General features: G+C 40.3%; 3 protein-coding genes across 4 annotated transcripts in view; 2 read left to right on the forward strand and 1 right to left on the reverse strand.

The window, feature by feature from the left end:
- MGAT4A (alpha-1,3-mannosyl-glycoprotein 4-beta-N-acetylglucosaminyltransferase A) overlaps window positions 1-9177 on the forward strand; it is a 102155-nt gene extending 92978 nt beyond the window's left edge. For both annotated transcript variants that reach the window (XM_054973487.1, XM_054973488.1), the window contains exons 13-16: window positions 61-139; window positions 2715-2781; window positions 3622-3734; window positions 4637-9177. In XM_054973487.1, coding sequence (XP_054829462.1) covers window positions 61-139; window positions 2715-2781; window positions 3622-3734; window positions 4637-4663 — 286 coding nt within the window. In that variant the 3' untranslated portion in view covers window positions 4664-9177. The remainder of the gene's footprint in view (window positions 1-60; window positions 140-2714; window positions 2782-3621; window positions 3735-4636) is intronic.
- A 608-nt stretch (window positions 9178-9785) lies between these two features.
- UNC50 (unc-50 inner nuclear membrane RNA binding protein) lies at window positions 9786-18669 on the reverse strand. Its single transcript, XM_054975034.1, has 6 exons — window positions 18492-18669; window positions 14512-14795; window positions 12212-12332; window positions 10946-11085; window positions 10757-10858; window positions 9786-10163 (listed from the first exon to the last, which is right to left on the reverse strand). The coding sequence occupies exons 2-6, from the start codon at window positions 14789-14791 to the stop codon at window positions 10027-10029; spliced, it is 780 nt and encodes a 259-aa protein (XP_054831009.1). The 5' UTR covers window positions 14792-14795; window positions 18492-18669; the 3' UTR covers window positions 9786-10026.
- A 75-nt stretch (window positions 18670-18744) lies between these two features.
- LOC129325441 (cytochrome c oxidase assembly factor 5) lies at window positions 18745-25108 on the forward strand. Its single transcript, XM_054973077.1, has 3 exons — window positions 18745-18945; window positions 20125-20208; window positions 23271-25108. The coding sequence occupies exons 1-3, from the start codon at window positions 18844-18846 to the stop codon at window positions 23310-23312; spliced, it is 228 nt and encodes a 75-aa protein (XP_054829052.1). The 5' UTR covers window positions 18745-18843; the 3' UTR covers window positions 23313-25108.
- Window positions 25109-26102: the final 994 nt, after the last annotated feature.

Genomic DNA, 26102 nt, shown 5'->3' on the forward strand with positions numbered 1-26102 from the left:
GCTCCCCCCTTATTTCTCAGTTGTGACTGATGTGGGTATATTATGTATTTTTTTTTCTAGATACCTGTTCCATAGTGGTAACCCAGAACATCCAGGAGATATATTAGTTAACACAACAGTAGAAGTTTTGCCTTTCAAGGTATGGTTGCAGAGAAGTCTATCATCATCAGAGTAAAATTGAAAGTTCTTGACAGTTTTACTGTTGTATGAGTATATGGCTGCTTATTTTTCTGGAATGATAAGCTACAAATCCTATCTTTAAAAGTTCTAGTTAAAATAAGGAACTTTATTTCCAGGAAGTGAGAGCTCCTGATCCAAACAAAGCTTGGGAAAAGTTGCTGATAATTAAGAGGGGTATATAACAACATGTTCAGAAGTTCTTGTTTTCCTTCGTCTCCATACAAAAATCCTAAAAAAAAAAACCCAGTGGATAACTGATGCAGAATGTGCACAACAAAAGCAATTATGTACCTATGCTGCATAATTAGATTGTGGCACTTGACTTCTTGACACACTGTGTTTGTATCTTTGCAAGTAACACACAACTCTAATTATATATAGGCCTATTGTTTCTCTAAGTTGTAAGTTTTGACTTGGGCTGTTCTATCCAACTTTGCAAAACTGCAGTACCTCTTCTTCAGTTTCTTATTGTTGTTGGGTCTTATATGCTTCCTCCTTGATAGTTAATTAAAGATTTGAAAAACACCACCCTTCTGGTAGTTGTGCATGGACTTCTAATTGGACACTGATGTTATAGATTGCTATCACTTGTTGGTGGTGAAGAGTGCTATCGAGTCTTAGCTGACATATGGCGACCTCTGGTGAGGTTTTCATGGCAAGAGACTGACAGAGGTGGTTTGCCATTTCCTGCCCCTGCAACCCTGGTCTTCATTGGAGGTCTCCCATCCAATTACTAACCAAGGCCAACCCTACTGAGATCTGATGGGATCAGGCTCACTTGGGCTATCCAGATCAGGGTCCAGATAGACGCTGATGTTATAGATTCCTGTCAGTTACTGTTGTTTAAATAATGCCATCATTGTACAGACTTCTTCAGAGTAAACAATTATAAAGAAGCTCACTATTTATTTGACAGGATAAGGGGGATGGAGATGATGAAGGACAGAGTAAAAGGGAAAATATGTATTCAGTTTAGATACCTAAGCTTAGTGTAATGCAAGTAAAGGAGGAGAGTTAAGCCAAAAGCTTTGTTTAGAAAATGATGTTGAAGGAAGTGGGAGAGATGGCGTCATGTTGGTGTTCTGGAAGGGAATTCCAAGCATAAGGATTAGGAAGGGGGAAAGGACAGATTCAATTAAAGGAGCATATCTTCAGATGGTGGAACTGGAGGAACTAAAGTCATTGGGGGAAATATATTGGGCTGTATGATCATTCTAGCAGTTTTTTTCTCCTCCCCCATCCCCAGCAGAAGGCAATTAGACAAGTATCTGCAATAGGGTTTCCATTACAATAAACAAGACATCACCATGCTGTAAGCTTACTTGCCCTGTTGGAAGCCAGTATTTTTTTGTAACTTTTTTATTTCTAATTTTAATTTTTTAAAATAATCAACATAATAAAACAGGATAAACAGTTAACATTCAAACAATAGAAACATGGAACCAATCTAATCAGTGTTATACTAATAGTGTTGCTGGAGCTAGTAGGAGATGCAGGGCAGCAGTTTTGGCACCTGCTGTGTGTGTCTCATAAATGTCTAGTTCCAGCTTCAGTGAGATGGGGCAATTCTTTCTATGGTGCTGCAAGGCCAAGCAATACAACACAAAAGGTCTTACAGACACAGGGCTGGATTTAGCACAATGTTTCTGTGGGCACAAGTACTTCCACCCACTTCCCCTTCTTGTGGCAGCCCAAAATGCCCCAAGGGAGCTGTGAAAGTTGTGCTTTGCAGATGGAAGTCCTTGTGCCTGTAGAAACTCTGAACTAGATTCAACCCAAGATGATGCTGGATCCTAACAGATGGCTGACAGCACTCATCTACGGGAGTCCATTTGTGCACTACTACTTTGTAATCTTTGCTTAGCAGTGCTTCGAAATGAAATTATAGTTCACTTTTGAACAGTGCCCGCACCCATATATAAATATACAAACTGAGGGGGGTAAGTCTGCTCTTATCAGTAATATTTCCAGGTGGAAGAAGGCAGCAGATTCATTTGAGAACAGCCAAGGGCTTGTGCAAAACATTTCTCTTGGGTAGGTTGTTGGATTGATAGATGCCTGAGTTCCATGCGTCCCAGGTGTATGGGGCCTTGATTTGAATCAGAACTGTGATGCATGAGGAAAGGGTATTTTAGGCTTCTCCCCTGAATCCATGCCATTTTTCTGACCTGAATCTGCCCCGAGGAACCGCTTTTTGCCCCACTGGAGAAATTTAACATCTGCGGATGTACTACATGTTAAGTTTCTCAAATACCACTGGAGAAACTTAATATGGGACCATTACAGGTCAGGAAACCTGAACCAGGTGGTGAAGCCAAGTCCCACTCTTCTCTCGTTTTGCTGTCCCAATCTGAATTGTGCGTGTGCTAAGAAACCAGAACTCCCAGACCACATCTGTTGACCTACCCAAAGGCCTAGGAACATGTTTCACTGGCCTATAAACATTTAAGTACTGGAAAAAATGGGTTTCCTTGTTTGTATCTTACTACCTTATTGTGTAAATTGGTGCTTATATTTTACATCTTGTTTTTCAGAGTGAAGACTTGGTATTAAGCAAAGAAACCAAAGAGAAACGATTAGATGATGGATATATCAGAATAGGTAATACTGGCGCGAATAGGTAATACTGGTGCATTTTACAGAGATGGTGACTAGAGAATTGGTTTATAACTAAGGGAGTTTATCTTCTAGCTGAATCCTATTGGTTGCTGTTCTAACAGAGACCCATTGAAATACAAGCAAGAAAAACAGGAGCCATGACAAATCAGATAGTAGTGCAGCAGTTATCCTATAGAAAAGTGTTACGTGCCATACTAAGAGCTCTACAGTCTTCCCTAAATAATGTGGTGTTAAACTAAACTTTAAAAGCACCTTTCAACTCTAGGTATCTGAATTAATGGTGTCCTTGTTCTTCAGCTTTTTTCCCATAATGAGCGCAGCTGTGTTGCTTTTCTTAGTTGAAAATCCTCTTTACTAAATAATCTCCCCCTTTCTAGCACTTCCATTGATACCTGTAATATTTGAAAGTAACGTGTCTTGCACTTTTATGAAGGTTACTTTTTCTGCCATATCAACCTTTTATGCTGTTTGTTTTGTTCTCCTTGATACATATTTATGTATGTATATCTAGATATAAATACTTATGAATCTAGTTTTTTTAAATAGCAGATTTACATTGCCTTCATTTGTACTACAGAATCTGTAACCCTTGCAGATAATGTGCTGATATACAAACTATACACACACATCTACTTTGCACAAGTTGCAGCACAGTTTAAACAAGACCCTGAGCTCATGCACAATTACATGGGGAATCTCTTTGTTTTGCCAACATCATATTGGACTTGGGGTCTCGTGTGAAATTTCTGTCAGTGACTACACTTCAGGTTTTTTTTTTAATGCCTGGTTAGAATATGGTTTTGTTTTTGTTTTGTTTTGAAGGCAAATTTGAAAATGGTATAGCAGAAGGAACAGTTGATCCCAATTTAAATCCTATTGCAGCCGTCCGACTTCTGGTAATACAGAATTCTTCTGTCTGGGCAATTCTAAATGAGGTGAGATTTAAACAGAAAAACCTTCTTTAATTGGGAGTGCTGAGATTACCAATGTTTCTGCTTTAGGCACTAGAAATGAGGTTTAATATCCTATGGCCCTTATTGGAATGGGGGCTATAGCTCAGTGATACCGCACGTGCTTTGGGTTTGATCCGGTGAAGAATTTCAGTGGACAGAAGGGGGAGGTGGATTTTGCCAACTCCTTTCTCATGCTGTTCCAGGGAGTGGGGGGGGGGGGGGGAAGGATCTCCTGTTCCCTCAGAAACAGCATCTGGAAGAGCAGTGTTGAACTGTAGCAGAAAAGGGGAGGCAAGGAAGTCAGTCTGGTGGATCCAGGACTATGTATGCAGAAGATCACAGACTCCAAACTCCTGCATCTCCAACTAAAGTCATCTAAGGGAACACATGTTGGGAAAAACTTCTGCCCAAGTCTTTGGAAGGCTGCAGCCAGAATATGCAGTACTTTCCACATCGGACCAGTTTTGTTATGCTGTTCGGAAGACAATTTGGAGTAACAGTAAATCCTGTACAGATTTACTCCAGTCTAAACCTATTGAAATCAGTGGGCTAAGCCTCAAGTAATTGCATTACACTGCAATCTCTATTTTTTTCTATTTTATCAATCTGTATGTAAAGCTACAGGCTAGATTAATTCAGAAGTTTCACTTTTGATTATGTTCCACATAATCTCATTTTTGTTTTAAAGACCATGTGGTAAATGGCTGGTCAGAAGTCACGATGATTGGTGCTCAAAATGGCATGTTAAATGTTACAAAAAAGATACAGCCGACCTGGGGGTGGGGTGGGGGACACAATGAACCATCTTTTACTGATGTGAGTGGACAGTCCCTGTCAGCACATGCTATGTTTTTAATCAGCTACTTTTCAATTCTGTATTGCAGGTTCACATTAAAAAGCTCCCCAATTGATGAGTCAAGAGGAAGGAAGAAAAAGAAAGATTGCTCTTTTTGTAAACTTTTCTATGAAATCTTCAAATCACAGAGTGACCACGCACCTTATTTCCAACTCTTCTTTCTCACTGAAACTCTACCTCCTGTGAAGTCTACTGTAGATGGGAAGAAGACTGACCCAATAAGAGTTAATTAGAGTCTTAAAACTGATACTCTTCTGATGGTGTTTATCTAGATTCACAACTTCCTCCATTTGAACAGGGCTTTGCTGCATAAGGATCATAGTAATTTCTTTAACCTATCAATGGCGATAGGATATGCTACGTAAAAGTTGTACATATTGTTACATTCCTTGAAGATGAAAAACTATAGTTGTTAATATACATTTTGTGAAGGGGGTACTTTTTGGAGGTTCATTTATTTTGCTAATGCAAACCCTCTTTTATAGATTATCAGGGATATATATTCAAAAGCATTAGGGAATATTTAATTTATTAAAATGATTTGAAAAGTACATATTTTTATGCAGGAAATAACTTGATGCATTTTATTTTAAATGAATCACCTTACTTCTTTTGAGTTAACTGTACATTTTGCTTTGATAAATAAAGCAATCGTATTTTGTAATATACTGCCATGGGTAGGAAAGCTAAACTGAGTTTGCAAATGAAGCACTTTTTGTACCATTCCATGGGCCAAATCTACTGGGGAGCTTCTCTTGCATGAGCCCTGTTGAAATTAAAGGGGCTTGTGCTGGAGAATTGCCTCATGGGTTATGTCGAGTCTTGGTAGTGTTGTTCAAAAGCAAAACCATGACATGCTATGATTTTGAAGGATATCTCCCATAATATTCACAATCCACAACATGTAATCCTAGAAAGCATGTTGAGGAGATTTTGTACTTAGTAGGGGGTGTGACATCTGTAGTGACTTGAGGTATGATTCATCTCCCCTTAAAGGGAAATTTTGATAACAGGCTATTACTTTTTAACCTTTGTAGTCTTCAGAACACACCCAAGTTATTCCTTAGAATAGCATTCTGATGTGTCTCCATTTTTTTTACAAATTGTTTTTGCATCTCCTTTTATATGAACTCTGTTCAGTATTTTGGAATGACTCTGATTACCATTTTATTAGGATTAATAATAGAGATACACAATAACCTCAGCTGAGCTTTTAAAATATGACTTTGTCGGAGTATTCAATTCATTGTTGTTGTGACTTTGTTTTTCCTTAAGAGGGCCCAGCTCCCCCTAAAAGCATTGCACTCCAGCTGACTGAAGTGAGAACCAAACTCTTTGTTGTCTTTTGTACTTCATGGATGAAAATGGAGAGGTGCTTGCCTGGTCAGTAACCTTGAAGAGAGACCCCGTTCAAGCACTTGGTGCTCTGCAGCACAGTAAACATGCAATAGTATATTATCGTAAAAACAAAACAAATATTTTTTCCTTATTTATACCCTAGCCAAGATACGAGAAGCTGAGCTTTTACCTCAAGTGCACATTTGTGACTCATGCAAGTAAATGAAAGTTTACTTAAATGGTATAGCTTGTGTCATGAGCTAATTCTTAGATACTTCTGTGTCTCGGATGTAAGCTTTTGCCAAAAACTGTTGTCTTGCCTTCTTTCAAGAATGAGATGTATCAATGCAACTGGGTTGTCTGCTTGCTGTGCTTTATTTTTTCAGTCTCTTGTGAGCCTGTTTGTTTTTTCCTCTAAAAAAAAATCACCCCATATGATAAGACATTTTAATCAAGTTGCAAGAATGTTTCCATGAAATAACGTGACTCTTTCTGCATTTTTGTTAGGTTTGTTCTAGATTTATGGAATTGTTTTGCTGAAGTTCTGTAGTTCCTCCCTATTTGGCTGGGGGCATACACGTGTTTGCAAGCTGGTATAGCCTAGTGGCTAAGATGCTGAGCTTTGAACTAAGAAGTCCTGGGTTCAAACATCTCTTCTGCCATGAGATAAGCCTTGGGCAAGCCAGCATATCTTCTCTTAGTCCTCCATCTGCAACACAGGAGTGATACTGACCTACTTTACAGGGTTGTTGTAATGATTACTGAGATAATATATGTGAAGTGCTTTGAATATTCAAACTTAGGTATTACAACTTTTCATCAAATGTGCCAGTTTAGTGTATACTGAACAGCAGATGAAGGCATTATTATAGATTTAGGAATGTTCAGGAATAACTGACTTGAACACCATGACATCCAAATGGAAGCAGCTGGGCAAACTGGAGTTTGTTTCCTCCCCACAAATAGGAATTCTAGACCAAGATTAAACCAACTCCAATTTGCCCAGCCATTTGCATCTGAGCATTACAGTGAATAGGAGCTAAGCTGGAAGCCTTCATTTGCTCTCTGTATGCAAGGAAAAGGGAGTGAAGCATGTGAGTTACAGCAACAAGCTGTTTTGTGCCAGTAACAGACAGATCTTCATGATGAGGTCTGAAGACCTGGAGAGAAGAAATTGGTTGGTTCTTAAAAAGTTTTTCCCAGCTGCTTTAGTTGTATGACTTCAGGTTGTTGTGTTATGTATGTGTTTTGCTCTGAACAAAGTTTACAGTTACACAAAATAGCCCAGGCAGTAGAGCAAATCACTAGGTCCTAATAGTGGGTTAGGACAGCTTGAAACCATGCATAACTTCTCAACTCCTAATTCTTGTAGGGGCTGTGGAAACTTTTGAACATTTTGGTGCTGTGAGTTATAAGTTGATCTGATTTTCTGCTACAATTGTTTAGCCTTGAACTGACACTTCTCTTGCCAGATCTGAGAGACCTGATGGATCAGTCCCCTTTTTGAATACATGCCCTTTTGCCCCTTGGTTTGCTTGCCAAATGATCAAATGGAGATAATGTTGCTTCCTTTTTAATCTCCCAAATCTTATGCTGTACTGGCAAAATTACAGCCCAAAAAACAAAAATCACCTTCAGAGTTTGTACTCCATTTGACAAAGTTCATAAAAAGAAGCCCCTTTGGATTGCATTCTTGGACATAAGGAATATGTAAAGCAATGAGTTGCAGTTATCAGTTGTCTAAATTCTAGATTTAGAAAGGAGTATGGGGTTATGCTTATATCAGGCACCAACTCTTACTGGCAAAGTTGGTAAGATGTCTGGAGGGATCAATCAATAGAACAGGATGAAAATTAAATCTCATGCTAAACTTCCATTTTTCTTGGGGGGGACAACGACCAGTGTCTATCATGGTGTACCTTTCATAGGTTAATCCTCTACCTTAGTATTAGTTGTCTTCATTGAGAATAATTGGTTTGGCTGCATTCTGAATGTATTTTTGTTAATTATTTACAGGTGTACTAAAGAACTGTTTTTAAGGATTTATGATGAAGGTAATTTTTCAGATTGACTTCTTCTGCTATTATAGCTCAGGAAAGGCAAAGCTTTAGCTTATGAAAAGGTGGGACTCCTAGGAGTTTTGTTGTATGTAATTAAATATGCTTAAAGCATAGTTTGGTTGAATGGAATAAATTTCCTCAAATGAAGCAATTTTAATCAGCGATTACGTATAGGGTTTTTTCACAAGTTAGGCATGCAGGATGTGACCGCATGTGTATGTGCATTTGACTGTAGTCCTTGGCTTACAGGAAAGTTTGATCCTGCCTACTTGCAAAGCCTGAATATGTTGTATAAAACTTACAACTCTCTCTTGTTTCCCCCTTCTGGACTATGGTGATTTGGCAAAATTCCAGTGCATTAAGGAATACCTACACAGCATAAATGTTTTGAGTGGTTGACACTTTAATGGCTGGGCAGTTTAATTTCAGGATCGGATCGTGACACTGGTTGTCACTTTAGTTTATTTAAAATCCAAGAATCGTGAACTCTTTTTGAAGGGATGAACGTAGCTTTTTGCTAATAAATTCAGTGGTAGCTGGATAATCTTTGGTGCTAAAGTTACAAGTTAGAAGGAGAGTCTTCTGTACTCCCCTCCCAGCAAGGGTTAATCAATGGACTGCTTGTAAACTAGGCAGGCGTAAAAAGCCAAGGTGCAATGTGTCTCACATTCAGTCACCCCCTTTCTCTGAAAGGTCAATTTGTGCTTTACTTGAACTATGGAGTATGGCTATTTGCTAAGGTTTCAATATGCTATTCTGAATGTTTTTAAGCCTTAACAGAGGCCAACAGAGTAAGATGATTGCCAGCAGGTTTGATAGCTTCTGCTTACAGATTTTTCTTAGGAAAGATTAAATTTAGTAACGGGGTTATTACAATAATCATCTGTGACGCTCTTCCTTTTTCATTCTGTCTGCTTCATGACTGCCCGCTCTGTTCTTGTGGAATCTACAAGTTTGGTCCTACAATCATCCTTTCCTAGGACACCCCAGATTAACCATTTCTAGATTTACTTGCTATAATCCTTTTTTTAAAAAAGCGCTAGAAATTTTTGTTAAATCTTTGCTGCTATATTTGAAAACCTAATTGGGTCATCTTAACTGTGCCTTTCATCAATGTTCTATGTGCCACAGCTGCCCATGTAATATTTGAAATAAACATTTTAAAAAATTGCAGCCTGGTCTTAGTCTGTCCTTCTGCACAAAATTTTAGTGGTGAAGTTTGAGCAGAGATGCGCCTTACATACAACAGCTGCAAAAAAAAGGGTGCACTTACATTTGGTGAAATAACAGAATTTCACATACTGAAAATCAATACATCTCTTTTCTCTTGGACTTAGTGCCTTACTGTTAGCAATAAGTATATTAGGCTCACTTTAACCCTTCTGAACTCAAGCTACCAAAATTACAGGAGAGAACAGATTTCTCAGCACTCAACTCCTCAGACTTATAAATGCATTGCTTTCCCTGAAACTTGTGATTCACCATAGTATTACATATTTTTACTCTGATATCTCCTATACAGGAGAGGAAGAGAAAGGGGTTAGACATCCCCTACTTCTGCAGTTTCTCTGATGGGGAGGCGAATTCCTCCTCTTGTATTACTTTTTTCTGTTAACTTCACTCACAACAAGAGTGAAGAAAAGTAGAAGTTATTTGCAGGTCAGATGCAAGTAATCATCTAGAACAACTTCAGGAAATCTTAGACTCCTGTGAATACACTATTGGCCAATGAAACTAATCTGCTGGGATCGATACCAGATATTCAAAGTGATACCCAAATCAGTTTTAAAAAACCCTTTATTACAGAAATGTACAATGTTTTCCATTAGGAAGATACCGCAGAAGAATACAGAATTACTACAAATCTGCAGCTGTAAATTTTAGAAAACCAAAAACTTTACACACTGATCTACAGTGAACATGTATTTACAGAAATTTACAAGAGGACCTTTCTCTTACCTATTCTGAGACTGCAGCAGGAGGTAAGAATAAGGAAACCCAATTTGTGATAAAGTTCAGTTTATTTCACTCTATACTTGTAGAAAGAACAAAGTGCTTGCGTGAAGTTCCATCCCATTGTTAATGAAACCAAGTAGATCAGGACAAGAAGTGCAAATGGATATAAGAGAACAACTGTGTTCTTCAAGAATGGCAATGCTGAAAGAAGAAGTTTCAAGGTCAGAATTCAAGGCAGCCTGTATTTCCACTGATAATGGTTCTCTAAAAACAAGAATCAGCATAACAACAATCGCATTGGTCTACTACTCTTCCTCCAACAAGGACCACACTTCCAGACCTGCTTTCTTAGGAAGGCCATGGCTTCTTTACATAACAGCCTTTATGTTTACGTAACGTAACGTGAATGACTTATGAGACAGGAGCAGAGAGAAGACTGGCCATTTCCTTCTGCTACAGCCAATGACCCTCATACTAAAAGAGGCTGTTGGGATTGTGTTGCTGGAACAGCATCTCACCTCTCCCGTCTGCCATCGAAAAAAACTTTTGAAAGTAAGATCTTTTGTTCAGAATTCCCTCCCAATCTACCATGTGGTCACACATTGCTCCTTAAAATACGAACTAATGGTGCCTTCCAGTTCACTGAAGCTTTCATCCTAATATAACTGCAGGCTCTTGTGGAAGGATGTGTGTAGAAACACCAATTAGCAGGGAAGACAGAAACTCCTTCCTAAGTTTGGAAATCGGAAGTTCCTTATGTTGATAAAGTGATAAATGCTTTAATCGTTACTTACCACTATAGCCTAGAAATGTCACATAGATGTAATAACCGATAGCAATCAGCCACAAAGTATTTCCAACAAAATAGCCAATAAATGAATCCAATACAATTACAGCTGCAAGAGAAAATGACTGTTGAGTTCCATCAGCAAATAGCATGAAAACAAAACTGCTTCAGATCAGGGTGTGCAAGACTTACTTACAATTAATGAAAAACAGTTGTATGAAATGCAAGATGATAAGAAGAGGATAGAAAGCGTTCAAATGAACATCAAAGGCATATCCCCACTCCACGTCATAATCTCTGCTTCGGTGTTTTACCAAATACTTATTTGAAATAAACCTATACAGGGAAGGAAGAAAATAAGGAGTCTTAAAAACAACAGCAGCAGCATAGCAAGCTAGGCAATTAATAGAATGTAGTTTGACTCTTTTTAGTACAGATGCAGATGGGGAGTTGGATCTCAAGAGCCAGTTTGGTGTAGTGATTAAGAGTGTGGGACTCTAATCTGGAGAACCATGTTTGATTCCCCACTCCTCCACTTGAAGCCAGATGGGTGACCTTGGGCTAGTCACAGCTTCTAGGAGCTCTCTCAGCCCTACCCATCTCACAGGGCTTTTGTTGTTGTGGGGATAATAATAACACTTTGTAAACCGCTCGGAGTGGGTATTCATCCTGAAGGGCGGTATATAAATTGAATGTTATTATTATACCTATCTTCTGCAGCACCTGTGCCTCAAGTTGCTTCTGAGTGTTGGGGGACCCTCAAAATCCATGGGGACTGCAACTTGAGTGAGAAACAGGCAAAAGTCATAGAACCATCCTTAGAAGGGCATCTTTGGAGCCATCCCAAAGAAAGTTACCTTTAATTTCTATTCACCTCAAGTTTGCAATAATCTTAGCACCCCCCCCCCATTTTTTTTGGCTGAGATCCACAATAAATAGCCTTGCATAGTTTTCTGAGGATAACTAAGAACATAAGCCAAGTATTCTGAACACCTTAGATGTACTATATCAACCCTACATAGCATTATCAGAGGTACCAGCTCAAGTATTAAGACAGGCTTCTGCCAAAGATGGCAAACAACTTCTAACACCCACCAGTCCTCTGTTGCTATACTACTTCCTAAATTTAAAAATGCCAACATGTTTCTACCGCAGAAACTGCATGCAAGTTCCTATGACAACAGAATAGTTCTCTATAGCATAAGTCTGTTTTTCCACCCTGTGTCTGGGAATACAGTTTTCTTGTCCACACTTTGAAATACAGTTTTTCTTCAGAAAAGTACTGCATAAAAGTACTGGTGGTTATAACAGCATGCATAAACCCCATTGATTTAAGTGGGGCATATCCATAAGTATGCATGCTTAGGCTATACCCCCAAAGACTTGCTGCTTTGATAACCATCATGCCATCTTCCACAAAATTCAAACAGATACCACATCACTTCAATTCACAGAGACTTACCACATTAAAGTTGCAATTAGGAGGCCAACTCCCACACAGTCTATAAACACAACCCAAAGCAGTAGCTTAATAGTTTCAACAAATCCCATCTTCAATACAAAGCCAAATCCTATTGTGGATACTGAAGAAGAAAAACAAGAAATAGAGATGTGATTAGTTGTTGACATACAAGGTGCCCTACTGTCAAATACTGTTCCCTTCCTTTAAGAAATTAGTGGAAGACACTTCCTGCATAATATGCCTTCACTATCTAAAATTATTTTGCCAAGTTCTTAGAGATATTCCAATCAAATTTTCATATTGCTTTGCTGTCACACCACTAACTAGTGAGATGATTATGGCTGTTAACACTTGGAGCTCCTTTATAGCTTTTTAAAACCATTATAAGATAACCATATTCCACTTTAAAAATGCAGTTAATTACTCTTTTTTTAAAAAAATCAAGTGCTCTAACTAGTCAGTTCCTATATACTCAGGATCTTGAATGTGCAATACTGTGTAGTTTCTAGGAAGTCATACTACTGAACCTTTCAATCCTTTCACGTTGTATTGTTTATGAAGTACCATGAGAAATACCCATTTATTTTTGAAGATTCACTTGTTACTAGAATCCACAGGATCTGTTAAATGTTGGCCAGGTGAGACTTGGTTTAAATTGACCACAGTCACTAAATACATATAAGAAGAAATGGGCTATTTGTGGCCCTTAATTTTTGTGTAAGACAGGAGTGACTGTAAAAAACGTTAAGAATGTTTACCGCCATTTTTGAAAAGGCAGCCAGGCAAGTCATAGTTGCATAGTGCAGAAGAAAAGAAACCCAGTATCACCCCTAAAGTGTCAGGCTATATATTATGTACCATCTGAAAATTCCAAGAGCAGCCAAACACAGAATATGGGATAGTAAGCCAACCTGAAAGTTACAAAAGCATTAGATTTCCAAGGCTCTGCTGGCTGAGTCTAGAAGGGAGGAATTTGTGAATTGGAAGAAAGTATTCCTTGCAACCAACACCAACTTGCTTCTGTAAAACGGTGGGTGGGTTCAGGAGCACTCCCAAACCCTTCATCCAATTGGATGGGAACGCAGCATACATCATCCAAGACGGCCAGGGCAGTTCCTTCCAGAGCATCAGCTTTCCCCAATGCCATTACCTTTGCTTTGTCCACATTCAGCTTTATGTCATTTACCTTCAACCACTTGGCTGAGGGATCTGGACACTGATGCAGGACAATGGTCTTTTCTGCACGAGGCTTTTTCATTGGTTCTGGCCCCATATTGCATCAATTTCTCTCCAGACTTCTGTACACATGATCAAAAAACCCCGATTCAGTCTCCAAACTTCTTCCCAGACTTCTTTGCATTCTGTAGCCGGCTCAAGGTTGACTCAGCCTTCCATCCTTCCGATGTTGGTAAAATGAGTACCCAGTTTCCTGGGGGTAAAGTGTAGATGACTGGGGAAGGCAATGGCAAACTACCCCGTAAAAAGTCTGCCAAGAAAACATTGTGATGCGACGTCCCCCCCATGGGTCAGTAATGACTTGGTGCTTGCACAGGGGACTACCTTTACCTTTACAGAGAAGGGCTGCAACTGCCACAGTTGCCACAGCCCTTTTTTCCCTGGCTTTTCTCCCTGCACACATGCTCCAATGTTTTCTCCCCAGCAAAGTCAAAACGGGGCTTTTTTGAAGTACAGAATGCTTTCTTCACTGTGAAGCTGAGCCCTTGCCCTGCCTTTCACCCACCCCTTTATTCCCCAATAAGCAACCAATCAAGTCCCCCCCCCCCCGATTTTTAAAAAATTACATGGCAATGTTACAACATTGGTGCCACTTTAAAAAAAAAAAGACAAAAGAAACTTTGTAAATTTCCTCAGCAATCAACTAAGGAAACTGACAAATCCTCCGCCAAACCACTGAGGCAATTGACCAGTCCTCAAAGTCCGCAGCAGAATTGGGACATTTTTCTAGTGCAGAAGAAATAAAAAACAGATACCACTTCGGTTCAGCTCCCTGAAAGTGTAGAATTAAAGAACTGAAGCAGAATGGGGCCAGTACTGATGAATAAAGCGGATCCAATCCTCATGGGCTGAATATGTAGAAAGCCCAATGTAAAGTTCACCATGCAGAAAAGGCCAAAGACCAGCCACACCTGGATGCTTAGTTAAAAAGACATGTAGTCGAGTGTCATCAACGCACCGATGTCACCCCTTCCCAATGCTCTAGAGGATCGCATTCAATGGCTTAATAGTTGTTCCATCGCACAGGTATTCACACTTATGGAAGTACGTTCTCAGATACCTACCACACAGCCAGATACTTAGCAATACAAGAAAAGCAGGGTCATCTCTGGCCCACTGGTCTTTTGTTTGTTTTCTGTAGTGGAAGTTCCTATAAACCTTCTGTGGTGAAGTGAAGAGATACAGCATCTGCCACACAGCAAACTCAAAATCCATCTGCTGGAAATGGAGAAGTCTTCTCAAGTATTTGTAGCGCTTTGCCCCTGCAGTGTGCCTGGCTGCATCCCTGGAGTTTAAGGCTCCATTGCTTTGACTTCGAGAATTAACTGATGTTGTAGGCAACATTTTGCTGAAGGAAGAGAACAATTTATAATTTTAAAGTTGAGATTTTTTAAAAAACCTGCAGCTGCATAAGAGCAAGTATCACATGTACAATGCAATCTTAGACAGGGTTACTCCAGTCTAAGCCCACTGATTTCACTGGGCTTAGATCAGGGTCACTCTGTACAGAACTGATTCATTAAGTCTGTCATTTGTAAGGAGCAAGCTGTGTGTCAGTATAACTACATGGGCAATAAAGGTAGCCAAGATAACTTGAGGTCCCTTGGGACCCAACTAATTTCATTTAGTTGAGCATGTTACTAAATAATGATGCATAAAATTGCCATGTGACTGTGCATGTATGCTACCTGCAGTCAAGTCGCTTTCAGCTTATGGTGGCCCTATGAATTAATGACCTCCATCACATCCTATAATTGACAGCCTTGCTACTTTGACTCTACCTCATTTTAAAAAATCCTGCTTGAAAAAAAAATGTAACTGCGTGGTCTATTGATCTTAACCTTCTGAGCCAAAATTTCTTAACTGAAATCTTCCATTAACCACACAATCTTGGGGATGTCACTTCAAACTTCCAACTGAACATCCAAGTGGCACGCAGCATCTGCTCTCTTCTCTCCTAGAGAGGGCAAAACTGAGCCATGCCCTGAATCATTCCTTGGCTTCTCCCTTCTCTAGTCTCAGAGGGCTGCTAACCTTCCATAAGCAGAAGTGGGATGGCGGCCACCAGCCATGAGAACATGACATAGCACTGAATGGATTGGACCCTGGACCTAGAATCACCCTCTACAAAAAGCCTACAAAGAACAAGGGAGGGGATATGGTCAGTGAAATGGTAGGGAGGGATCAAAGCAAGTGAACAGAGAACAGGCATACCCCAGGTTTGCAATAAAACGTTCAGCTCTTATGCCCGTCTTTATACATGTTTAATGAGATGTCTAGATGACAATACATTTTTCCCAGGCCAGGGGAGTGAGTGGCCAATCTCTGCAGGAACTCTCCTTGTCTAACAGGCTTCCATGAGTGACACTGGTTCTGTTGGGCTACGTTTCAACAGTGTCCCTTGCTCCAGTTTGGATTGGGGTGGAATTCTCTGTTGTGACATGACTGATGTTGATGTTGGTCCCCTTGATTCACTTTGGCTCCTCTTACTTCAGTGTGGTTCTGTTGGGTTTCCTCTTGCATTTGGGAGTGTGTTGTTGGCCACTGGCAGTCTTGCTCCTGTATGTTTCTGTCTGTTTGGAAATGTTTCCCCCATAGGAAACAATGGAGAGTGCCTGGGGGCACCTACTTCATGGGCCCCATAAAATTGGACCCTGGGGTCCAATCGTCCTGAAACTTGGGGAGGTCTTTAGAGAACAATCAGGTGCACACCCCTCTGCCTTTACAGACAGAGCGATGGGGAATGGCAATTGGTAAAAGAAAGCAGAGGTGCCTCAAGTCCACTGTGGCCAGTTAGCCAAAAAGAAAACATTCCAAAGACAACTCCCAGACCCTCCAATCGCCTATAACTATTCACAGGAAGAACTTAAAATACAAGGAGGATTTAATTCCATAATCAAAGTAGGACACACACATACAAAACTCCAATTCAGACAACGTGGGAACCTAAGAGATAAGAGTCTTTTGTTGACTTTCTGAGGCCTTCTGCAGGTCTCTTGCACACAGTCTATGCTGCAGGATGGCTGGCTTTCTGTACTGGTGGTGCTGGAACTCCTCTTGGCGCTCTCAGTGTTCTTCAGATCTCCAGAGGCTGCAGCTCTTTTGAGGCTCCTTTTTAAAAATTCTGCTTCATTCATACCTTTCTCTCCAATGGGGGCCGAAAGCAGTTCACATCATTCTCCTCTCTTCCATTTTCTCCCCACAACAAACCCTGTGAGGTAGGTTAGGCTGAGTGTGTATGATCGCCCCAAGCTCACCCAGCAAGCTGTCATGGCAGAGTGGGGATTTGAACCTGGATCTCTCAGATCCTAGTCCACCACTCTAGCCACTGCACCACACTGGTTCTCCTTCTCAAGCTATGCTGTTCTCTGCATTTGGTGCAGACAGCTTCTCACTCTTCTCCTCAAAGTCCTCTTTCCCTTCAGAACTCTTTTTCCTTCTCAGGCTCCCTCTCAGGGACAAAATATTTTCCCCTCAAATTCAACGGTAGGTCAAACCTACAGGATTACACAAAGTACTAAATCATATAAGGGCTCACCTACAAGCTGAAGTGACACAGCCCAGATGCATATTTACCACCTTTGACAGCGCTTGGCCCAGGTAAGTACTTAATATAACCCATCAGGGCTGCATAAAGGCTACCAAGAACAAAAAATACCAAGAACATGAAATACCGAAGAATGAAGTGACAAATAATGTCCCCTTGCACATTTAGTTATTTAACTTCATTTTTACCCTATCGTTCTCCCCCGTGTGGACCGAAAGCAGCTTACAACATTCTCCCTGCCATTTTGTCCTATCAATAGCCTGGTGAGACAGGTTAATCTGAGAGTGTGGAAATGGCCCAAGATCAACCAGCAAGCTTCAACAGTGGGGATTCAAATATGGATATCTGACATTCTAACCACTACACACACTTATTTTATTTATTTACCTTCAATTTCTATTCTGCCCTCCCCGAACTGGCAGGCTCAGGGCAGGACTGGTTGTCATGTCTCTCTACTCCATTTCCAAGACAACTATGGGCAGAACGCTACTGAAGTAGGCCTAATCTCCAACAGTATACGCTATTGTGGAGTCATACTAGCAAGCTGAAACAATGTGTAGGGTCAGAAAGTTCCAACATCAAGAGAAAAATGCAGTAACTGTGGAGCTGTTTTCTTATGGTCTAGGAACAGGGAAAATGGATGCCACTCAGAATAACTAATCAATATAGAAAACCTAAGATGAAAAGCAGAAAATGAATTCTTATCTTGCAGAAGTGCTTGGTCTACAGTCAAAACATGATAAACCCTCGTCTTGTAAAAACACCCATTCTCTGCACACCATGAGTAAACATCTAGCAAGGGCCTTTGGGCAAAGCCAGGAGGACTGCAAATAGGCACGTTCTCGCACAGGTAAGCCCCACCGGATTCAAGGAGGCTTACTCACACATCATGGCACAGGGGGCTGCAACTCTGTGTTCTTAAAGCTGCTTCTTACACAGATGTTTTTATGGTTTTACTGTACAGATTTACTGGAGAGCCACCTTGTAAAACTCTCAGAAGGACTAGTATACAGATTTTAACCAACCATAAAGCCGCACAAACCAACCCCTCCCTCATCACCACACACAATAAACTTCAGCCCACCGGCTCAATTAGAGGGGGGGCATTTTAAAGAAACCTTTCAGTACTATGAATTTTGGTCCCACGGGAAGGAAGTGGAGCAGTTTGTCAGAAGGGGATGGGCAGGCAGGGCGACCACAGGTGGCTGGGGCACGGCTGTAAGTAAGGCTAGGAAGTTCTTGGAGGTTTGGAGGGGGTGTCTGGGGAAGGTACAGTTTGGAGAGGGAGCTCTGTGGTGTACAATGGCATAAAGTTCACTCTCCAAAGCAGCCGTTTTCTTCAAGGGAACTAATGGTGCTGTCTGGAGATCAGCTGTCATTCCGGTAGATCCCCAGGCCCCACCTGGAGGTTGGCAACCCTAGCTGCGTCATGGGCGGGCCTTTCAGGACGGCGCTGCGAGAGACTTCACCATTCGCGAACCCGCGCACAGAACTCACGGAACGTTCCGCCCGCTTCTGCCCGCTTGCCGTTGAGGCGTCCTGCCCCGCCCTCCTGCTCTGGCCTCTTCTCGGTCGCCACACAGGCGGGGGTTCGCCCACAGGGGCCCGGACCCTTCCTCAGCCCCTCTCCTGTGGCCCGTGCCAGCTCACAACAGCTGAGTGGGTCTTCCCTTCCACTGACTTCCGGTAAAAGCGCAGTCATGCGCCGGCGCGTTCTCAGAGCGGTGCATGGTGGGTAAGTCCCTATGCGCCTGATGATTGGTGTTTAGGCCGGGAGTGATGGGAAGGTGGGAGAGAGTTCTTGCTGCGCAAAGGGGTTACCGAAGGGAAGGTTCAGTCGGCGGCCGCGATGCCCAGATATTATGAGGAGAAAGAGAAGGATGGGCGCGCATGCGCTGGTGTGCGCGAGGACCTGAGGGAATGTCTGCTCAAGAGTTTCTGCATCCTCCAGGTGGGGAAGGCAGGGCGGGAGTCCATTTCGACAACACGCCTGCGGAGCGGGGGAGAGTTGCTAAAGGCTGCCCCTGAGAGATTTCCCCTGCCTTTGAACGCGGCAGAACCACTCTGAGAAACTGGGCGTGCATGATTGTTTATCTGGAATAAGATTGTTGGGGCGTAATCCTTGGTTAGGATTACAGGCCCCTCTGAAGCTTGATCGTGTTAATGTTTGCTAGAAAAATAATTCCCGTGGGGCTCTTTCCCAAATAACTGTGTACAGGGGATCAAGGTAGAACAGGGCTAGTTGTGCAACTAGGGGTTCTATTTATTTTATGTTATTTATAGTCTGCCTTTCTCACTGAGACTCAAGGTGGATTACAGTGTGAGACAATACAGTCAATTTAAAAGACATTTCAATAAACATGTAATAAGGTATATAAATGCAAAGATTTAAAACCAGAAGAAATCTTATACAGAGCTGAAGAAATGCTGAAGCAGAGCATAAGGAATTCTAAGATTGACATATAAACAACCAGTAGGATCGTGCTTCAGCAATCGTAATAAAGTCTGTAGCCATTCCCTATCCTTTTACTGATGCATCTCTTCAAGACAGTTTCCTTATATTATGGCCCTTCTATCTGAGTAAAAAAAAGTCCTCTTGAATAATTCAGTTTTGCATAGTTTACAAAAAGCCAGGAGAGTGGGAGTCTTCATTTTGTTCCATTGCAGTAAGAAGGCTATTTTGAGTTGGCAGCTATGTTGGTCTGCTGTAGAACAACAGCAGGATTCGAGTCCAGTCACACCTTGACGACCAACACAATTTTCAGGATTTAAGCTTTTGAGAGTCAACGCTCCTTTTGTTAGTGCGAAGAGTGTTGCCTTATAGAGTAAGAAGGCAATCTACCTTAAAAAAACTTTTCTGGTGTGTTTGCAATAAGATGTTATTTCATATAGGGATGTGAATAAGGCAGATTTGAAACTAGAAATTGTTTTTTTATAGCTTGGGAAAAGATAATTTTCTGTGTTATATGTTAACCTGGTGCTCAGTAGCAAAGAATACACAAACTAGAGTGTGAAAGAAAATGGGGACTACAATATCAAATACTCCCTCTCTGATAAGAATATGCTTGTAATATTTCCTTGTCTGCTGAATAATATGTAGGCTGTTTACTTTGCTGTCTTTTTATGACAGGAAGGGAAAAGTGTCAAACAGTGCTTGAAGGAAGGGCACTGCAGAGAGTTACAGGTTTCATTTTTTGAATGCAAAAGGTCAATGGTGAGTAGCTACATTCTGCTGTAAATTACTCCTTTTTAAAAAAAAACCCACCAGATTAATTTGACTGCACCAAATAAATATTACAAAGAGATGTATTTTGGATTTGTATGTACAAATAACACTGATGAGGTGGATGTAAACTGTAGGTTTGGATCCAAAGGTACCTTTCCATTCATAGAAAGGCACTGTTCAGTCATGGAACAGCACCTTCCATTCAGGGAAATGTAGCATTGGCTCCAATCTGTTGCCCATAGGGTACTAAAAGATAATAAAATTTGGAGAGAGCTTGCTGTGACAAACCTCATGTTAAAATGTATAGAAATTAGTTGAGGAAAGTTTAGCTATAGTGTGAAATGAATTGAATGAGCATCTAATATTAATAAAAGATCATCAACTCTTTTCATTTTGAATCAAAAATAATAGTTAATAACACTATGGTATTTCTACAGTGTAGTTACTTTTCTGAGCTTTTGGGCAGAATGGGCTTAATTCTTAAAAATGAATATATTCTTAAGGTGACGGGGGTATAGATAAGTATGCTACGTAATGATGAGAGTGGGTGGGAACAGAACGATCTCTGTTGTAGGGAACCATTGAGACTGGGGGCTTATTTGTATCACTCTTGTCGGTGGAAATGAGGCCATCTAGTGCCCGAATGGATTCCAATATTTGAGAGCAGAACTGGGGGGGGGGGGGTCATTTTATTCCACTAACTTCCAGTTGTGGTCAAGATTGCAAACAGTATTTGTGGGGGAAATACCAAACTTTCCTGCTACCTCCAGACACTGGTGATCCCAGTTAAACAGCGAAGAGGATTCTTTCCATCTCAGCTGAGCTCCAGATTGCAGTCTGCTCATATTTACTCATAGTATTATATGGGAGATGTTCAGAGTTAGTTCCTTCTCTATTGGCCTAGGCATAGTTTGGGTAATTGTTTTGGTCACGTTACAGTGTGACAAGGACCCAGAATGCAGCAGCTGAGGATCAAGATGGTACCTGTTCAGGAGGACTTCCTCAGAGTTCTACTCTGACAACAGTTTTTATTCTATGGGTGCTCAGAGCTTGAGCACTCCGTAGTGTCGAAATGATAATCCTTTCTAGAGATCTGGTTTCTTGGTGCCAACGTGGCTTAGTGGTATGGCTTTATCTGCTGCTAATGTTATGTTCTGTGTCTTAGTACTGCCAATGTGGCTTTATCTGCTGCTAATGTTCTGTTCTGTTGTAATTTTGTTATTATAATTGTTTTGTCAAATGGATATACTTTCTATATAGTGCATTGTGGAAGATTTTTATGATATAGTACTTAAGGCACTACTATTAACTTTTTTAATCATGATAGCTGGTATTAGGAAAGTTTTATTTTAAAAATAGGATAGAGGTGAAATAATTGATTAAAATATAAGATATCCAGGTTATATATTATTTACATTCACCTATCCATAGTGAATCATGAACACCTTTCTTTCTCCAGATCCACCACATTTTCATTTTCAGGGCAGTGGTGCCTGTTTACAGTCTTTTCATAACCTGCATTGACATAGCTGTTTGTTTTTTAGCCGCTGCTGGGGAGAAAAACTAGATTAATCTGGAAACTAATTACTGATGATTCTCAGTCTAAACAAAACATACAGTCAGCAGAATTACATGATGTTGCTAGACTCTCAGTGCCATCCTAAGCAGTTACACTGTTTTAAGCTCATTGACTTCACTGGATTTGGAAGGGTGTAACTCTGCTGTTGCAGACAGAAGAGACAAATGTTTGGTGTAGTGGTTAAGAGCAGCAGGACTCTAATCTGGAGAACCGGGTTTGATTCCTTACTCCTCCACTTGAAGCCAGCTGGGTGACCTTGGGTCAGACACAGCTTCTAGGAGTTCTCTCAGCCCCACCCACCTCACAGGGTGTTTGTTCTGAAGATAATAACATACTTTGTATGTTATTATTGAATGGGTGTTAAGTTGTCCTGAAGGGCGGTATATAAATCAAATGTTGTTGTTGTTGTTGTTGAATGTTCCTCTAACATTTAACCAGCCAAAAAGATTGCCTGATCAAATATTTTAAGTTTTAATTTTACTAAGAACAACCAAAGAGAGAGTGTAATCATCAGCAAGTTTAATATTTATTTTAATAACAAAAGTTCTGTTACTGTGAAACAATGACATTGACTTAACGAGTTATTATACCTATTAGCAACGTGAAGGTAAAGTTTCTCTGGGATTTTATCCTGGAACATCAAAGTTAGCTCACAGTTGTGAACATATTTTAAAAATGAAATTAAGACAGAAATAAAGCAAAGTAGCCGTCTCTATCAAAAAAACAAAAACATTGTGTGGAGATGCTTGCAGTTATAGCAGGTGGCCAGTAGGAGGAGCTTTGTTATGCTGCTGGGTCTGCACTTGCCTTCTGCAAAGTTCCATGGCAAGCGGGGCTGGCTCTATTGCCTGCTAACAATTGATACCATAATGATTGATACAATTGATACCATAATGAAATAAAGATTAAATCTACAAAGTAGTATTGGAGTATTTGACTGTGGTCAAATAATAGGGGATCACTTGACCAGTTATTTGATAGTATGCTATCCAGTATATAAAAAAAATGTTCTGAGCTAAGAACATATATGAAGAGCACTTCGGCATTTGAGTTCTCGTTTGCCAGCTAAACTAATCATTCAGCAACAGATACATCAAGTGAATCTTGATGCTGATCTCGTGGCTTGGCCCTTTCAAGGTAGCATCTACCTGTGCAGATTCTGGTGAGTTGGCAAATAAAATGGGGGAGGAAAAATTAGGATTTTAAACGGCCAGATTTGTTGTTGTTTCATTATTGTGTTAATTATTTTGATTATACTTTTATGTTTTATTACTTTTTTGTAAACTGTCTTGAGCCTGGGTAAGGAAGTAAAAGCCTCTTTGGGATTCCTTCAGGAAAAATAATCTAGAGACGATCTTATTCTTCATAATACATATAAAGAAAAGTTTTTAATAAAGCACCTGTAGTTAAAAACTGCCTGTTGTTGTGTCAGAATGGTATCATTCTAATTTCATTTTTTGTTTCTTAATAGCTAGATAACAGAGCAAGATTCAGAGGAAGGAAGGGTTACTGAAGTCACCCATTAAGAAACAGCCAGCATGAGCAATGTTGGATACACTGTTACCTCATCATTAAAAGACTGGCCGATTTATCTTACTGCCTTTTCCCAAATTGTGCTTCACTCCCGTGAAAACAACTTATTCTAAGCGCTGAATGACTGAACTTGCTGACTATTGGGAACACTAAAACAGAAACCAACAATATCTGGTGGTGGTGGTAGTGATAACTTCTTAATAAAATATTTCTTTGTGGGTACTATTATGGCCATCAGTTGAAATACATTGTCCTAAAGTTATTTTCCCTTGGAACTTGAAGCTTGTGTAGGTCTTTCCTCTAAAGTCATACAGTGTTGTTACCCTAGTTGATTAACAGCCGTCTTTTGAAATGCTGAAGTTCTTAGGTATGTTGTGCTCCCAAAAGAGACAGTTCAATCCTGGAAGAGATATGTTGGTGTGGCAACTCAAGGCAGTTACCATGCTCATAGAGACCCTATTAAGCTGGTTGTGTACATCTTAGGATACAGAAGGGGGTGCCACTCTGTATCTAGGGCCACTTGGTGTGTACAACTGAAGCTTGAATGGAATAAGTCTGTTCACAGGTACAGTGGCTATGTTAAAATAGATGGACATTGTCTATTCCTGAATAGGTGAAATGTATTTCTTGTGCTCCATGGCATTATTTGGCTGTTTTATTAACTATATGAATATTAACTTTAATTCATAAATTAGTTTATTCTTTACCCAGTTTATGTTATGAGGTCGGTCAGGACCCAGAGAACTAAGTTTGAGAGAGAATGCCTTATTGAAGACCGTATGACAACTGAGTTGGGATTTGAACTCTCATCTCTGAGGTCCAGTTTAGTAATCGAGCAGTAACAAAAGCTTAATGAAAAATCTAAAGCATTTCAAAATATTTATGAAAAGGGATTTAAGATTTTTTTAAAGTAGCAAAGTAAATTTTTCCTGAACATTATGTTCACGTACCTAATGAAATAGTCCTTAGCTGCTTGTTTGTTTTATTTTTATATTTTATGGTAAGCTCTTTCAGGTAAAGTTTTGTTTAAAAAGGAAGTGAATATAAATGCAGATCTTGTCATAATCTGCTAGTCTTTAAGAATCTGCCTTTTTGCAATTTCTGCTAAAGGCAAAAAAACAGAATTCTGATCTTCATTTCCTCCTGTCTTCAGCTGAAACCTTCGTATTGCTGGAGTGTATATGATTCATAAATGTGAAAAACCCTTAGTACTAGCCATCAGTCATCATTTATTTATTTAAAGTGCTTTGATTTCTATGTGGTGTCCGAGTTGTTGTAGCAAAATATACTGACCCTGGGACCACTGCATGGAAAGCGGGGGGACTGCAAGGAATCATGGGAAAGAAGCAATCAATTTTGCCTTCTTGTCTCCCCTCTATTGCTCTTTGTTCTGGTTGTCTCTGTCTCTGAGGCCCTGTGCTGAATTTCTGGGCGGATATCTTGTGAATTGTGGTTGCTACAGTAATTCACAGTGTTGGCTAAACTCCAAGCATGGTATTTTTTACTTTTGACATTACAAAGAAGTTCTTTCTTAAAAAAATAATTTTTATTTCTGAAAAATGTACAATTTTCAATACTATATCAATCACATTTTCATCATAAGACAACTCACTTTCAAGAAGGATAAAAATAAACAATCATAACAGTATTGCAATTACCCAACTAATCACTCATTCATATTTACTCAATTACATTGTCTTATTTGATATAAAAGTGAGGCATAATTTTACAAGTTTTGTCAAATTTAATGCTTTTCTCCAACATTCATTAAAAATGTTCTAGCAGTCAGAATTAGCAGTGTCTTAATTGTACACATTCTGATCTTTGCAGTACCCTGAACGTTTTGAATCCAGATTTTGATAGTAAGGGTTAGGGTTAGGAATAGGAATGAAGTTCTTCTATAGTGCTTTACTAAAGACTATTTTTTAAAACCATTTTAGATTTTTCTGTGAACCTCTTTATAGGAATAGCCCAGCTTAGTCAGGGCTTATTAGAGCTTGAGAGGTAAGCATGGTTGAATCTCTACTCTGCTGTGGAAGTTCACTGGGTGATCTTGAGCCAGTCATACATTCCCAGCCCAACTTATTTCACAGGGTTGCTGAGAGGATAAACGGAGACGAGAATGATGGGAGCTGCTTTGGGTCAGCATTGTGAAGAAAGGTGGGATATAAATAAATGAACATAGCTGAATACGGGTGATGGAAAGAAAAGAAAGCAGAGAAACGAGGATATGAAGATAGTTTTAGATGGGTAACTATGTTGGTCTGCAATAGAAGAGAAGGATTTGAGTTTAGTAGCACCTTAGATACCAACAAGATTTTCATAGTGCAAGCTTTCGAGAGTCAGAGCTCCATTCTTCAGACACAAGGGCTGTGAAAGAAGGAAAAGAGAGGCAATGAGGGCTGCCTGAAGGAGGGAAAGAGGAAATAGTGTGGGGAGTGAGTACAGGGGAAAGAGGTATCCCAGCAAGTCCCTCATCACAGCTGGGCCTGGCTCAGCTAGCATCACAAAATTTGGGCAGTTTTCCCAGAGAGAGGATGCTGGGATGGGGGGGTGGAAGGAGGGGAAAGGTGAAAATGGGTGCAGATAAAGGCAGTTTGGTGAGTGGAAAGAAGAGAAGCAGGAACACAGGAGAGGCTATGGTGGCTGGCAGAGAAAAAAATGGGAGGAGGGGAAATTAGATGCCTCTTGCAAGTCCTTGCAGGTCCCTGGCTTCTACCCCCTAACAGAGGCTACCTTTTTATTTATTTATTGGGCGTCTATCCCACCC

Source organism: Eublepharis macularius, chromosome 3 (assembly GCF_028583425.1).
Source record: "Eublepharis macularius isolate TG4126 chromosome 3, MPM_Emac_v1.0, whole genome shotgun sequence".
Taxonomy (NCBI): Eukaryota; Metazoa; Chordata; class Lepidosauria; order Squamata; family Eublepharidae; genus Eublepharis; species Eublepharis macularius.

Coding starts and splice junctions, on each gene's coding strand:
- LOC129325441 (XM_054973077.1), top strand. CDS start 18,844: ATGCCCAGATATTATGAGGAGAAAGAGAAGGATGGGCGCGCATGCGCT. Junction 18,946..20,124: donor AGAGTTTCTGCATCCTCCAG/GTGGGGAAGGCA, acceptor TTTTTATGACAG/GAAGGGAAAAGTGTCAAACA. Junction 20,209..23,270: donor TTGAATGCAAAAGGTCAATG/GTGAGTAGCTAC, acceptor GTTTCTTAATAG/CTAGATAACAGAGCAAGATT.
- UNC50 (XM_054975034.1), bottom strand. CDS start 14,791: ATGTTGCCTACAACATCAGTTAATTCTCGAAGTCAAAGCAATGGAGCC. Junction 12,333..14,511: donor GCTAAGTATCTGGCTGTGTG/GTAGGTATCTGA, acceptor TTTCTTCTTCAG/TATCCACAATAGGATTTGGC. Junction 10,859..10,945: donor ACAACTGTTTTTCATTAATT/GTAAGTAAGTCT, acceptor TTTCTCTTGCAG/CTGTAATTGTATTGGATTCA.